The sequence below is a fragment of the Salmo salar genome, chromosome ssa05 (genome assembly GCF_905237065.1).
Source record: "Salmo salar chromosome ssa05, Ssal_v3.1, whole genome shotgun sequence".
NCBI lineage: Eukaryota > Metazoa > Chordata > Actinopteri > Salmoniformes > Salmonidae > Salmo > Salmo salar.
The window spans coordinates 82,281,759-82,294,960 of record NC_059446.1 but is presented as its reverse complement, the minus strand read 5'-3'; the positions used below and the strand labels follow the sequence as shown (position 1 = coordinate 82,294,960).

General features: G+C 44.8%; 1 protein-coding gene across 1 annotated transcript in view; it reads left to right on the top strand.

Annotated features, from left to right (window-relative positions):
* Positions 1 to 1,143: 1,143 nt before the first annotated feature.
* fhod3b (formin homology 2 domain containing 3b) overlaps positions 1,144 to 13,202 on the top strand; it is a 270,483-nt gene continuing 258,424 nt past the window's right edge. The window contains 2 exon segments of the mRNA XM_045719149.1: positions 1,144 to 1,778; positions 11,160 to 11,263. Coding sequence (XP_045575105.1) covers positions 1,614 to 1,778; positions 11,160 to 11,263 — 269 coding nt within the window. The 5' untranslated portion in view covers positions 1,144 to 1,613.

Here is a 13,202-nt window from a genome sequence, read left to right as displayed (position 1 = left end):
GTTCAACATTCAATGTCAGAGGTGATCAACTTCAGCTGTAAAAAATAAGCTCAGCAAAATGTATGGCCAGGTAGATGGTTTATGATTATAGATCAGTAATCATGTTTAGGCCCAGAGTGTTTCTTTGATCATGTCTGATGGTCAGGTAAAAACCCTGGCCTTAATCATGTTCCTTGCATCTCTCATCTATAGAAAATCAGTGTTTTGATTGCTCAGCAGAATGGGAAAGGGGGATACCTAGTCAGTTGTAGAACTGAATGCATTCAACTGAAATGTGTCTTCCGCATTTAACCCAGCCCCTCTAAATCAGAGAGGTGTGGGTGGCTGCCTTAATCGACTTCCACGTCATCGATGCCCAGGGAACAGTGGGTTAACTGACTTGACATCCGCGTCATCGATGCCCAGGGAACAGTGGGTTAACTGACTTGACATCCACGTCATCGATGCCCAGGGGACAGTGGGTTAACTGACTTGACATCCGCGTCATCGATGCCCAGGGAACAGTGGGTTAACTGACTTGACATCCCCGGAGTTAATAACTACATCCCGATCGATGCCCAGGGGACAGTGGGTTAACTACCACAACATAACAGACTTGCTCAGGGGCAGATCAACATATTTTTTTTACCTTGTCAGCTCGGGGATTCGATCCAGCGATCTTTCAGTTACTGGCCCAGTGCTCCTACTGTTCACTCACCTGACTACTTACCAAAGTTATCACCACTGAGTGGAATTATTTGTAATTAATACAACAAACTGTTGTAAACAGAATACAACAGAATACAAACTGTTGTATTCGGGCATGTGACAAATACAATTTGATTTGATTTTGATTTGAACATGGCAACACAAAACCAGAACAAATCATCATCGTTATTAATATAATTATAGCTATAGGTAACATATCATTTTCCTTTATCCAATCAATTCATACAACAACAATCTTCCAAAGGTACAGTATCTGTCAGTAAGCTACTGTACTGTCCCCACAGGCTACAGGCAACAATGCATTGTATTTCAAGCCTCTCTTCACACGGCCACAGGAGGTCACCAACACGCATATAATGTGAAGGTCCCGTCCTGCATCGCCCTGACAGCGCTGTCTGCTGCTACTGGCCGAGTTTGCGCTAGAGGAGGGAGTCCCTATCCCACTAACGTTACCGTCAGACGCCACAAGTCTAGCAGTACCGTCCTCAGCGCAGTCTGCTTCAGCACCTTGCCTGCCTGGCTGCCTGCAATGCCCTTGGATACTGCCGTCCCTCTCATCGCTACACAATTTACATTATTCTGAACGAGAGAATAATAGCTGGAAAATACTTCAGGACAGGACGAGGGATACTGGATTTATATTACCGTGTGACGGCGTTCAGTGTCTTTATTTCTGTGAGCCTGTATGGGGCGAATGGAGAGGAGGGTGCATCGATAATTGAGGGAGCAGAGCAGGACTTGCTGCCTGCTGCAGAAAACCTGACAGCTCGGTGGATTTGGATTTGTTGCTGGGACCAGCAGTCGGGCGCGGGGTTGCGCGTCATATCAAAGGATTTCTCCAGACGGAGCGCTTCTACTTTTTGAAACCTGAGTTCTAAAAAACCGTCTTGCATGGATACAACATCATGGCTACGTTTGTATGCAGGGTACAGTTCTTAGATGATACTGATCCATTCAACAGCACCAATTTTCCTGAGCCGACCAGACCGCCTCAGTACACTTTCAGGGAAGATATCCCCCTTATCAATCAGATTGCTGGAGTCCACAGGCTTCTCAAAGCCCCACACAAGGTATGTCAAGTGTTGTGTCTTTATTAGTTCTGGCAACTGGATTTTTTTGAATGCTTTGCAATTTTTCTATCCATAGAAAATGGAGAATGTAGCCAATTTGGGTTGTTTTGTCATATCAATATTGACGTCCTGGAACAGTGATGTCAATGGTAATGACATAATAATGCAATTGTAACTGTTGCAAACTCATATCCCTAACTCAAAATTGTTAGTCAACATAGTTATTTTACTGTGTTCACTTTCACATGTGAATTAGTTTTAGGCTTTGGCACCACTGAGTCACCAGTATGACAAAAGTTAATGATTAGATTATTTTTTCTGAAATGGAGGACATATTGATCTATTTCAGGACCAAATGTAACCAATCATAATCAAGCGTCCAGTCAAGTGTTAACAGGTTTCAGGATGGGTACTGTACATCAGTCATTTGGGTCAGCCTACACAGGATATCCATGGCTATGACTCCCCACAATAGCAATGACTGCATGTAATCCACAGCTCAGTGGCATTAATACTTTCCTCTAATCAGGATGGAGAAACCATTAATGGGTGTAAAGTAAACATCCTCTTGATTGATGCTACTGGCCTGGGAAAATGAGACATCATTGGTTTGACAGTCAATTCAGACCATTTCCAAAATGTAAACAACCTATGAATAAAGTGCCAGAGGGCTAGTTTTAGGAGCAGTGTTCGTGTGGTATTCACTGGAGTCTAGTGGAGCGCTGCATGCATGGACAGCTGATGAGGACCATGCTGGAATGGATGGACAGACCTAGGTTGTGTCCCAAAGAGCACCCTATTCCCTATATAGAGCACTGCTTTTGACAACGGCCCATAGGGTATTCAGCATTCCATAACTCAGAGGAACTAGGTCAAAAGAAGTGTACTACATACCTAGGGGATTGGCTTCCATTTGGGACACAGACTATAGATTGGACGGGTGTGAACTAGACTGCCATGCCATGGCCTTGGTCAGGGGGACAAGCAGCTGTGACCGTTACATGGTATTCTCCCTAGGCAGATGGGTTGCCTTGCCTAGCCCACATTAACCATGTTCCTGTTGCCCTAGGTCTGGAATTTCTGAGACTAGTTCAATGGTGACCACAACAGTAAAGCTCTGTTTAGTTGACCTGATCTCTTCACCACAACTAGGGTTGCAAAGCTACCAGTAAATGTGGTAATTAGCAGAAAATCTATGGCAATCTAATGTAACCTTTGTAATTTATACTTGAATAACTTAACAAAATATATATGAATTTATGTAGTATTCATTTGTTATATCTGTGTCCATATTGTCCATGAGTTTCTAGTAAATAGACCATATGGTGGAAATATAAATGGTCTAATTAATAAAAAAAAGCATCTAATCAAGAATGGCATTATTTTCAATTAACTCTGCAACTCTTCCAACTATTGACTTTTTTCACACCCGCCACCAGTTTGACGACAAAACATTTACAACAAATACATGTTGACGACATAGTAAAATAAATACAAGTGTGTAAAAAAGAGGATATTTCATGCTGAAACCCTCATATTAAACACCAATGATATTCACTAAGTTGATGGTTTATATTTAAGAGAATGTTTTACAGCTTTGTCATTCTATTTTCTGTTTTAAAATTCATCTTATTCAATGATTTCCTATATTTTACTTGTGATAAGGCCGGAGAGAGGACCAGAGATAATTAGACACCTGAGATAACCTGAAGTACCCAAAAGGGCCACTAGATGTCTTGTGACAGATTACATCAAATCTTTGAAAGATAGCAACATTCTTGTAGTTTACTGGTAAACCTAGAACATCTACAGTAATATACACTCTCTTTGCAACCTAACAATGACTATATTACCGTAGAACAGTGATTCCCAACCAGGGGTACCAGTGTAACCGATGTGAAATGGCTAGTTAGTTAGCGGTGGTGCGCGCTAATGGCGTTTCCATCGGGTGACGTCACTCGCTCTGAGACCTGAAGTAGTTGTTCCCCTTGCTCTGCAAGGGCTGTGGCTGTTGTGGCGCAATGGGTAACGATGCTTCGTGGGTGTCAGTTGTTGATGTGTGCAGAGGGTCCCTGGTTCAAGCCCAGGTTGGGGTGAGGAGAGGGACGGAAGCTAAACTGTTACACCAGGACCATAGGCCTACTGGTAAAATACACATGGGGGGGTACTTCAGGGGTACTCCGGGCAGAGCTAAATTCAGTTCGTGGTACAATAACTAAAAAAAAGGTTGGGAACCACTGTCGTAGAGGACTGATGCAACAACCACACAATGGCTAATGTGCCCTTTGGTGTCTAACGGGGTCGCTGAGAAAGACAATATTATTGTGAGGTTTTAGTGAAAAGACAAACAAACGAAGAAAGAAAGAAATGTAACAGTTAACGCTAAACTATGTTTGACATCTTGTCATCTTGTGGTTCTTTGCACAACTTTGACTTACAACTCCGATTTCCCCGCTTCTATTTGGTCGTTTTAGACCTCATCCAGTGATCTATTGTTCATACACAATGGTATTTACACACTGCTTGTAATTTTGATTAACCAGTCTTTGAAAGTCTATACTCAGAATGTTTTCCGGTACCAATTCTCTCTTGTGACTCTGACATCATAGGTATAGCATCCTTGCCTTGTTTAATCATCTCTGTGTCAACTATGCTGAATCATTGGCTGGCTCTTTTGATTAGTAGACATTTTGACCTATCGTCCTCAACATAGCCCTCAAAGCTAACCTCCTTTTCCATTTCAATGTCATTTCTCATCTTCACTGGATTTACCATTGTTTTTTGGCCAATCATGCCTCATGCCTGTCTTCCTTTATCCCCACTTATTTCAGGAGGCGATATGTTCCTAGATATTCACTGTTATGTCTGCTTCGGCCAATAGTTGGCCTACACCCATATCATTGTATTGCCAGTTTCGACCAGATGAGAGAAAATGGGCTCTCCTTCTGCAGTACCTTGTGGTTACAGGAGTTCAGCGTTCTTTTATAAAATCCCTAACAGTGACAAATGATGTCAACCAGATGCTTAGCTATTCTTTGTCTCTGATGGTCATTCAGAGGATCCCTCCCGCTCCAGTTGAGCTATAAACCTACTTCCCAGTCCTGCTGGATTTATCTGCATCTAAACACATTGTCAGAGGGCCTCTTCCTCTAACCATGACATTTAAACAGAGTGGAGAGGAGGAGAGGCCCATTGGGTTTGGAGACAGAGGAGTTGACTCGTATGTTGAGCATTCATCTCAGCCCCAGTTGAAAAGTCACGCAGGTCCCTAATACAAAGTTCATTTGGGATCTTTCTTCATTCTGTCAGATCAATTGTCTTTTTCACTGGGTTTGAAAAGAGCTTGGTAGATAATACGTCACGGAACCCACAGGATGCTGTGGAACACCACAAGAGCCTGGTTTTCATTCTAGAACCCATTCCACTCCACTCTGCTCTGACCAACAGAGTGGGAAGGGAACTCTCTCCTTGCTGCCTGCTCTGAGGCAAAGGGGAAAGAGGGAGGCTGACAAAAAGGCTGGCTGTACTTGTTTGGTTTCCACACTCTATTGGCCTCCATCTCCTGCTGCACCAGCCTTAGTTTAAGCTGATGGCAGTTTAGCAGAAGGCCTATGGGACCGCAGGGTGCCAACGAAAAGGCTCTGTGATGCCCTGCCTGTGAACTAACTGATGCACTAGCGGTTAGCTTCAACTGGCTAACCAGACAGCAGCAGCTGTAGTTGTCAATTAGAGCCCAGGCAGATACCAGAGGACTGTCTCAAGGGGGAGACCTTATCCTTTATGTCTCTGTTGACATTTGAAAGTATTCTCGGCTTTATGTTTAAAATTTTCATATCCACCTGTCTTCAGTGAGTTATTGGTGGGTATTTACTACCATAGACACCAGTAAACACACGTACAAACACATTAAGACAGAAATGCAAGTTCCCAATTGCACAGTCATACCATTGACCGCCTGTGTCTCGCAGAGTTGCCTCCCCACCCGCTACATCTGGGAATGACTGAGAGTGGATGTACAGACTGGTATTAATAGCCCAGTGCTAACACATGTACCAGGGGAGTCAGACAGGACAGCACACTAGCAGATGCTGCTGTTGTCCCAGACTTGCCCCCTCCCTCTGCTGCTCCTGTCAGTTCCAACCTGGCTGACTGGAGTCTCTCTGGGGATGAGAGGTGGAGACGGCTGGGGATGGGGGGGAGGAGCGGTGCGGACGGCTGCCTAGAGATTGTGATGCCATGGGGACCTGCCTGCCTGTTCTTTCTCATTGCTGACATTGACAATCAGCTCAAATAGACAATGCCCTGTGAGCATTCACACACAGTCAGTATCATATTCAGTTTGTGTTGGATTTACAATCCTTTGTGCACGAGCATTGATTGCGTTATTTTACTTACACCCAAAGTCTAACCTTCAAATAGCACTCAACTTCCTCTTTGTGTAGATACCACTGAACATACTTGATCAGCGTTAGATAGAACAGAACGTACGAGGCATGGCCTGACTCAGGATTTCATCGCATAATGTATTTTGCTTTTGGACGACTAGGCAGACTGAATAGACAGAGTGCATTCAGTATGCTAGGGCTGTGTCCCACAATCAGCCCAACGCATCACCGGGGGCACACTGCCTGCCCTCCAGGACATCTACAGCACCTGGAGTCACGGTCAGGCCAAGAGGATCATGAAGGACCTCAGCCACCCGAGCTACGGCCTGTTCACCCCGCTACCATCTAGAAGGCCGGAGACAGTGCATCAAAGCTGCGACCGAGAGACTGAAAAACAGCTTCTATCTCCAGGCCATCAGACTGTTAAACAGTCACCACCAGCAGGCCTCCGCCCAGTACCCTGCCCTGAACTTAGTCACTGTTACTAGCCGGCTACCATCCTGTACTCTACCCTGCACCTTAGAGACTGCTGCCCTATGTACATAGTCATTGAACACTGGTCACTTTAATAATGTTTACATACTGTTTTACCCACTTCATATGTATATACTGTATTCTAGTCCAGGCTCATCCTATATAACTACTGCTGTACACACCTTTTCTATTCATATACTGTCCATACTGTCTATACACACCACCATATACATATTTATTTTTATTCTGGACTCTGACATTGCTCTTTCTAATATTTTCTGTATTTCTTCATTTCTTAATTTTGGGGATTTGTGTGTATTGTTGTGTATCGTTAGATATCACTGCACTGTTGGAGCTAGGAACACAAACATTTCACTACACCTGCGATAGCCTCTGATAAATATGTGTATGCGACCAATCAAATGTGATTTGATTTGATATGGCTCCATGTTCCCTATAGTGCACTACTTTGTACCAGAGCTCTCTTCAAAGGAAGTGCACTATAAAGGGAATAGGGTGCCATTTGGGATTGCACCCTATGCCACAGTTCATCACAGATGTACTGCCCAATGAAAATGTTCACATACTGAGCAAAAGCAATAGTTCAAAGAAACATAGTCAAGTCGCTTTTTTCTTTGTCACTTCTTCCGATATTTTCCTGCCTTTCTAAAATACTCTGAGGGGTCAGGGTCATTTTATTTGGAATGCCAGAAAGCATCTGCTCTGACACGCTTCAACGCTATGCGAGGGCAGAGGGGAATGCAGGACAGTCAGTCGTTGAAAGATGTACACACTCTTTAACAAATTCACTTCTTTGTGAAGATTGTCTTCCTGCTAATTATTCCAGGTTTGTTCTGTGGGTGGACGGTATTACACATTGTTATGTACAGTTGAGGTTTGGCCTGTCAGTCTCCAAGTTTGTCTGTGTTTTTGGAGCATAGAGTTGTACATTCACACAGAGCTACTGTAGCTCCTTGTTCAGGCTCATCCCTTGCATGCTCGACAGAAGATTACTGTTGTGGTCTCTCTCATGTGTATAGTGTATTTTAAAGAGCGTGCTAATTCCACTGTCTTGGGAAAGAGACCACAGACGACATATCCACCGTAGACAGAAATAAGGTTGGAACTCTGCCCAGACTTTATGTACTGTAGAGGCAGTGCCATCAGAACGTTCACTGGTTCCATCTGAAACCCTCAAGTAAAGGGCACACAAAAGTTTCCAATTGTTCATTCCCCCCACAAATAAATAGTGTTAAACATTTTTTACATGCAGCGCTGATAAGTGAGTTATTTATAAATCCCAAAACTTGGGGTATTTTTTCCCCTTGTCAGCCTCTACGCCCGCAACAACGCAGCTGCAGGAAGAAATTGAGGGTGAGATTGCATTTTGAGTTGGAGAATTGTATGTTCTTTATTTTTAGCTGTCACTGCCTAACTGCCTGCCTCTCTGGCCGATGGACCACAGTGCGGTGGTAGGGAGAGGCCAGGCCTCAGTGTGAGGCTTTGAGCAGGATTGGTGGTTACTTCTCTGGACTCTGGGACCACAGGGCCTTGTTGCTCGGGTTCAAATCCTGGGCTGGGCAGGGGACAACACATCTCCTGCCACTGCCGTTAATCTATGAGCACTGGTCATGGATTAAGGGCCATTTCTGTGGATCACTAAGGCATTACTGGCTCGGATACTAAGGCTGTGATCTGTAATCCATTGGGTCTATTATAGCCAAAAGAGAGACTGTGTGTGTGTGTGTGTGTGTGTGTGTGTGTGTGTGTGTGTGTGTGTGTGTGTGTGTGTGTGTGTGTGTGTGTGTGTGTGTGTGTGTGTGTGTGTGTGTGTGTGTGTGTGTGTGTGTGTGTGTGTGTATGTTTGCTTCACTAGTGTGGCCTGTCTGCTCTGGCCTGACTTGCCGAGGTTTTGTGTCATAACCTCTATGTAGAGAGAAATGCATTTCTTGGATTCACACTAATTGCTGGTTACTGCTTTGACTTCTGCCCCATGTTTTTATCCATTTCAGCTCTTGATACTGAGTATACTGTGTTAGAGTGTCTTAAGAGAAGAGGAACTCAATGTCTTTTCTGTAGTCTGTTCATTTTCTGTATTTCTATATTTCTGTATCAGTTGTATGAACAGAAGTGGACTCACAACGTCCTACACTAGACTGAAACAATCGCCTTGTACTGTATGTTGTTCTGTTATGTAATCCTGTCAGTCCAAGATGATTTGTCTAGTGTCTCTTTATAGATGATAGACCCCTGGATAGATGATATTAGTATTTTTAGTCCTTTCCATGTCCTGCTTAGTTTCATGTCACCCCCATTCCATTCCATCCTATAGGTCTTCAAGGCATACCTGCTCCTCATGGACCTAAATATAGTAGGCCTAAACTTTGGCCTGTACAAAACACTGGATATCCTGTCAGTGCTGAATCTGTCCTGTAATCTGCTGAAACTCTATCTCTCAGACTTACAGTAAGAGCATCTTAAAGAAAACTTATCCCAGGCCATGAAGTAGTCTGTTTTCCCAAGGGTAGCTCTTCACTGTGTCTGTCCACTCCTGAATAGATCAGCTTCGTGTGCTGCCTGTGATATTTCAGGTAGAACTTTGAGAAGAATGTTTCCAATAATACCATTTTTTGTTGTTGCTTTATATTGCTTTAAAGGAAAGAGACAAGACAGTTTCAGTCAGTAAGTGTGTTATCCTAGCTGACCACATGTTTTGTTCCACTTCTCCATCTTGACACAGTCCTTGGGCGCTGCAGTACAGCCAAAAACAAACACGAGTGGCTGAACAGATCAAAGCTGCTCCCCTCCATAATGTATTTTCCAGTTAGCAACCTCCCTTTGCCCTTTCTCCATGTTTAATTAAGTTACAGTAATTCAAGGGGAGGAAATGGAACCACATCAGAGCCGGGACAAATCACAATTTTAATTTCCAAAACAGTTAGTATTGGGATTTTCACATTGGTTGTTTTTCTTCAGCGGGTAGTGGGTACCGCTCTCGATGCAGCTAGTTTGTGGCGCATATTTGACAAACTAGAACAATGATAGTTTTCTCTCTGCCTTGTGTTGTCTGTCTCTGTATAGGCCTACTACACCTGAAAATTAAACGCTGCAGGGTCAACAACAGGAGGAAAATTGATTCCTTCTCAGACGGTTCATTTACCCTCTATAGCAGACTCAGGCAGCCTAGACAGCCCAGAGCAGCTCAAGACTCAGACAGGCCCTAGACAGCCTAGAGCAGCTCACGACCTCAGGCAGCCTAGACAGCCTAGGTAGCCAGACTCAGACAGCCTACAGCCTAGAGCAGCCGCAGGCCTAGGAACAGACTCAGACTCCCTAGACAGCCTAGAGCAGCACAGACTCAGACTCCCTAGACAGTCTAGAGCAGCTCAGACTCAGACTCCCTAGACAGCCTAGAGCAGCTCAGACTCAGACTCCCTAGACAGCCTAGAGCAGCAGACTCAGACACCCAGACAGCCTATAGCAGACTCAGGCAGCCTAGACAGCCTAGAGCAGCTCAGACTCACAGACTCAGACAGCCTAGAGGCCCAGCCAGACAGCTCAGACACGCCTAGAGCAGCACAGACTCAGACAGCCTAGACAGCCTAGAGCAGCACAGACTCAGACTCCCTAGACAGCCTAGAGCAGCACAGACTCAGACTCCCTAGACAGCCTAGAGCAGCTCAGACTCAGACTCCCTAGACAGCCTAGAGCAGCTCAGACTCAGACTCCCTAGACAGCCTAGAGCAGCAGAGTCTCAGACTCCCTAGACAGTCTAGAGCAGCTCAGACTCAGACAGCCTAGACAGCCTAGAGCGGCACAGACTCAGACAGCCTAGACAGCCTAGAGCAGCTCAGACTCAGACACCCTAGACAGCTAGAGCAGCTCAGACCAGACAGCCTAGACAGCCTAGAGCAGCACAGACTCAGACAGCCTAGACAGCCTAGAGCAGCTCAGACTCAGACACCCTAGACAGCCTAGAGCAGCTCAGACTCAGACACCCTAGACAGCTTAGAGCAGCTCAGACTCAGACAGCCTAGACAGCCTAGAGCGGCACAGACTCAGACAGCCTAGACAGCCTAGAGCAGCTCAGACTCAGACACCCTAGACAGCTTAGAGCAGCTCAGACTCAGACAGCCTAGACAGCTTAGAGCAGCTCAGACTCAGACATATTAGCTCTGGACGGCTACATCCATCCAGCCTTTGTACAAACCATTTTTTGACTGAGTGTAAACGTTCATCGGTGCAGTTGTAAGGAAACTGTGCACCATGGTTTGTCCATGGACAGCCAAGTTGTGTGCTATTGGCTGGCGTTAAGGTTGGCCAAATCAAGGGGTTTGTCATTTGATGTTTTCCCATGTTGCCTCATAGTGGACATACATGCAACAGTTTGATACTAGCCTTGCGTTATTCAGTTGTATATGCTGTAGCTAGGTAATCTATAATAGCTAGGCTGTATAATAACTTTAGCTGTATGAAGCGGGAGTTATTAATAATGCAACCTCTCTCTTTATCTCCTATCTAGCTTGATGACTGTGCCCTCCAGCTCTCCCAAAATGGGAGCTACCTGGACTTGGAGTCTACCCTGGCAGAACAGAGAGATGAACTGGAGGGCTTTCAGGAGGGAGGGTAAGGCCTTTCATAACGCTCTGTCTCAACAACCTATTTCAATAGCTGATCGTGCCCTTATATGTCCATTACATGAGGTCTTTCCAAAATAAGAAAACAAACGTATAATCTTAGAAATGATGTTCACTGAGGAATATGTACAGGATTGTAAAACTTGTACCGTCAGCACATTTATATTTGTATTGTACAGGTAACAAAAGGTAGGTCATATTCTCTACACTTTAAAAGATCAGTCTGGGATTGAGTCCAGAGGGGTGCTGATTGAAGATCAGGCTGGAATTGAGTCCAGAGTGGTGCTGATTGAAGTTCAGGCTTGGGTTGAGTCCAGAGTGGTTCTGATTGAAGATCAGGCTGCGTAGAGTCCAAAGTGGTTCTGATTGAAGGCACAACTGGCACTACCTTGCAGGTGCATGCATAACAAGCCAAGCTACAGTGGTCTAAGTAAGAATATCTTTTCATGTTCCTTTCTGGGGTTTCAATGAGCTGTTATGAACCATAAATACAACTATGTATTACTCAAGACTGGCTTGAAGTCTGTTCTACAGCTGTACTGTAGTTAATATACACACACACACACAGAGAGAGAGAGAGAGAGAGAGAGAGAGAGAGAGAGAGAGAGAGAGAGAGAGAGAGAGAGAGAGAGAGAGAGAGAGAGAGAGAGAGAGAGAGAGAGAGAGAGGTATTCCTCCAGCTGTAACTAGCAGGTCAATACAATGTCATCATTGTTTTGAGGAAGAGAAAGAAAAAAATGTATTTTAATCCCTTGCTTGGGGGATATGTATTCATTTCCTGCTCCCTATATTCCCCCAATCTAATTTGATTTTATTACAGTGATGAGGATCACAATGACACCCATTCTGGTTCAGGTTGAATGACTGAAATAATCCCTTTTTCTGGCCTCCCCCGGTTTTAGCCAATTGAGCTGTCCCGCCCTTAAGCTGCTCTCTGTAGGTGGGGTGGGTGGAGTGGGTTGGGGGGGGGGGGGGTTGAAGAGTTAAGATGACAGGCTTTACTTCACCTAGAGCCCAGCGCTCTCTAGTCTAGGGAATAAGGCCAATCCTGTGATTCAACTATAAGGGATTTCAACAGTAATACCAAAAGCCTTATGATTCTTTTGTCAGTCAATGGAGCCTGTTTCAGACGCAGACGAAACACTTCCTGAAATTTCTCTCACACATTTTCTGACGTCTAAGGTGGTTTGATACAGTATCAGCCGAGTGTCAACAGCTATTGGTGCAGAACCTTCCATTTGTCATTCCTTCAGAGTGTTCTCAGTGACATCTGGATGGACATCTTGTCATTCCTTCAGAGGGTTCTCAGTGATGTCTGGGTGGACATCTTGTCATTCCTTCAGAGTGTTCTCAGTGATGTCTGGATGGACATCTTGTCATTCCTTCAGAGGGTTCTCAGTGATGTCTGGGTGGACATCTTGTCATTCCTTCAGAGGGTTCTCAGTGATGTCTGGGTGGACATCTTGTCATTCCTTCAGAGGGTTCTCAGTGATGTCTGGATGGACATCTTGTCATTCCTTCAGAGGGTTCTCAGTGATGTCTGGGTGGACATCTTGTCATTCCTTCAGAGGGTTCTCAGTGATGTCTGGATGGACATCTTGTCATTCCTTCAGAGGGTTCTCAGTGATGTCTGGATGGACATCTTGTCATTCCTTCAGAGGGTTCTCAGTGATGTCTGGATGGACATCTTGTCATTCCTTCAGAGGGTTCTCAGTGATGTCTGGATGGACATCTTGTCATTCCTTCAGAGGGTTCTCAGTGATGTCTGGATGGACATCTTGTCATTCCTTCAGAGGGTTCTCAGTGATGTCTGGATGGACATCTTGTCATTCCTTCAGAGGGTTCTCAGTGATGTCTGGATGGACATCTTGTCATTCCTTCAGAGGGTTCTCAGTGATGTCTGGATGGACATCTTGTCATTCCTTCAG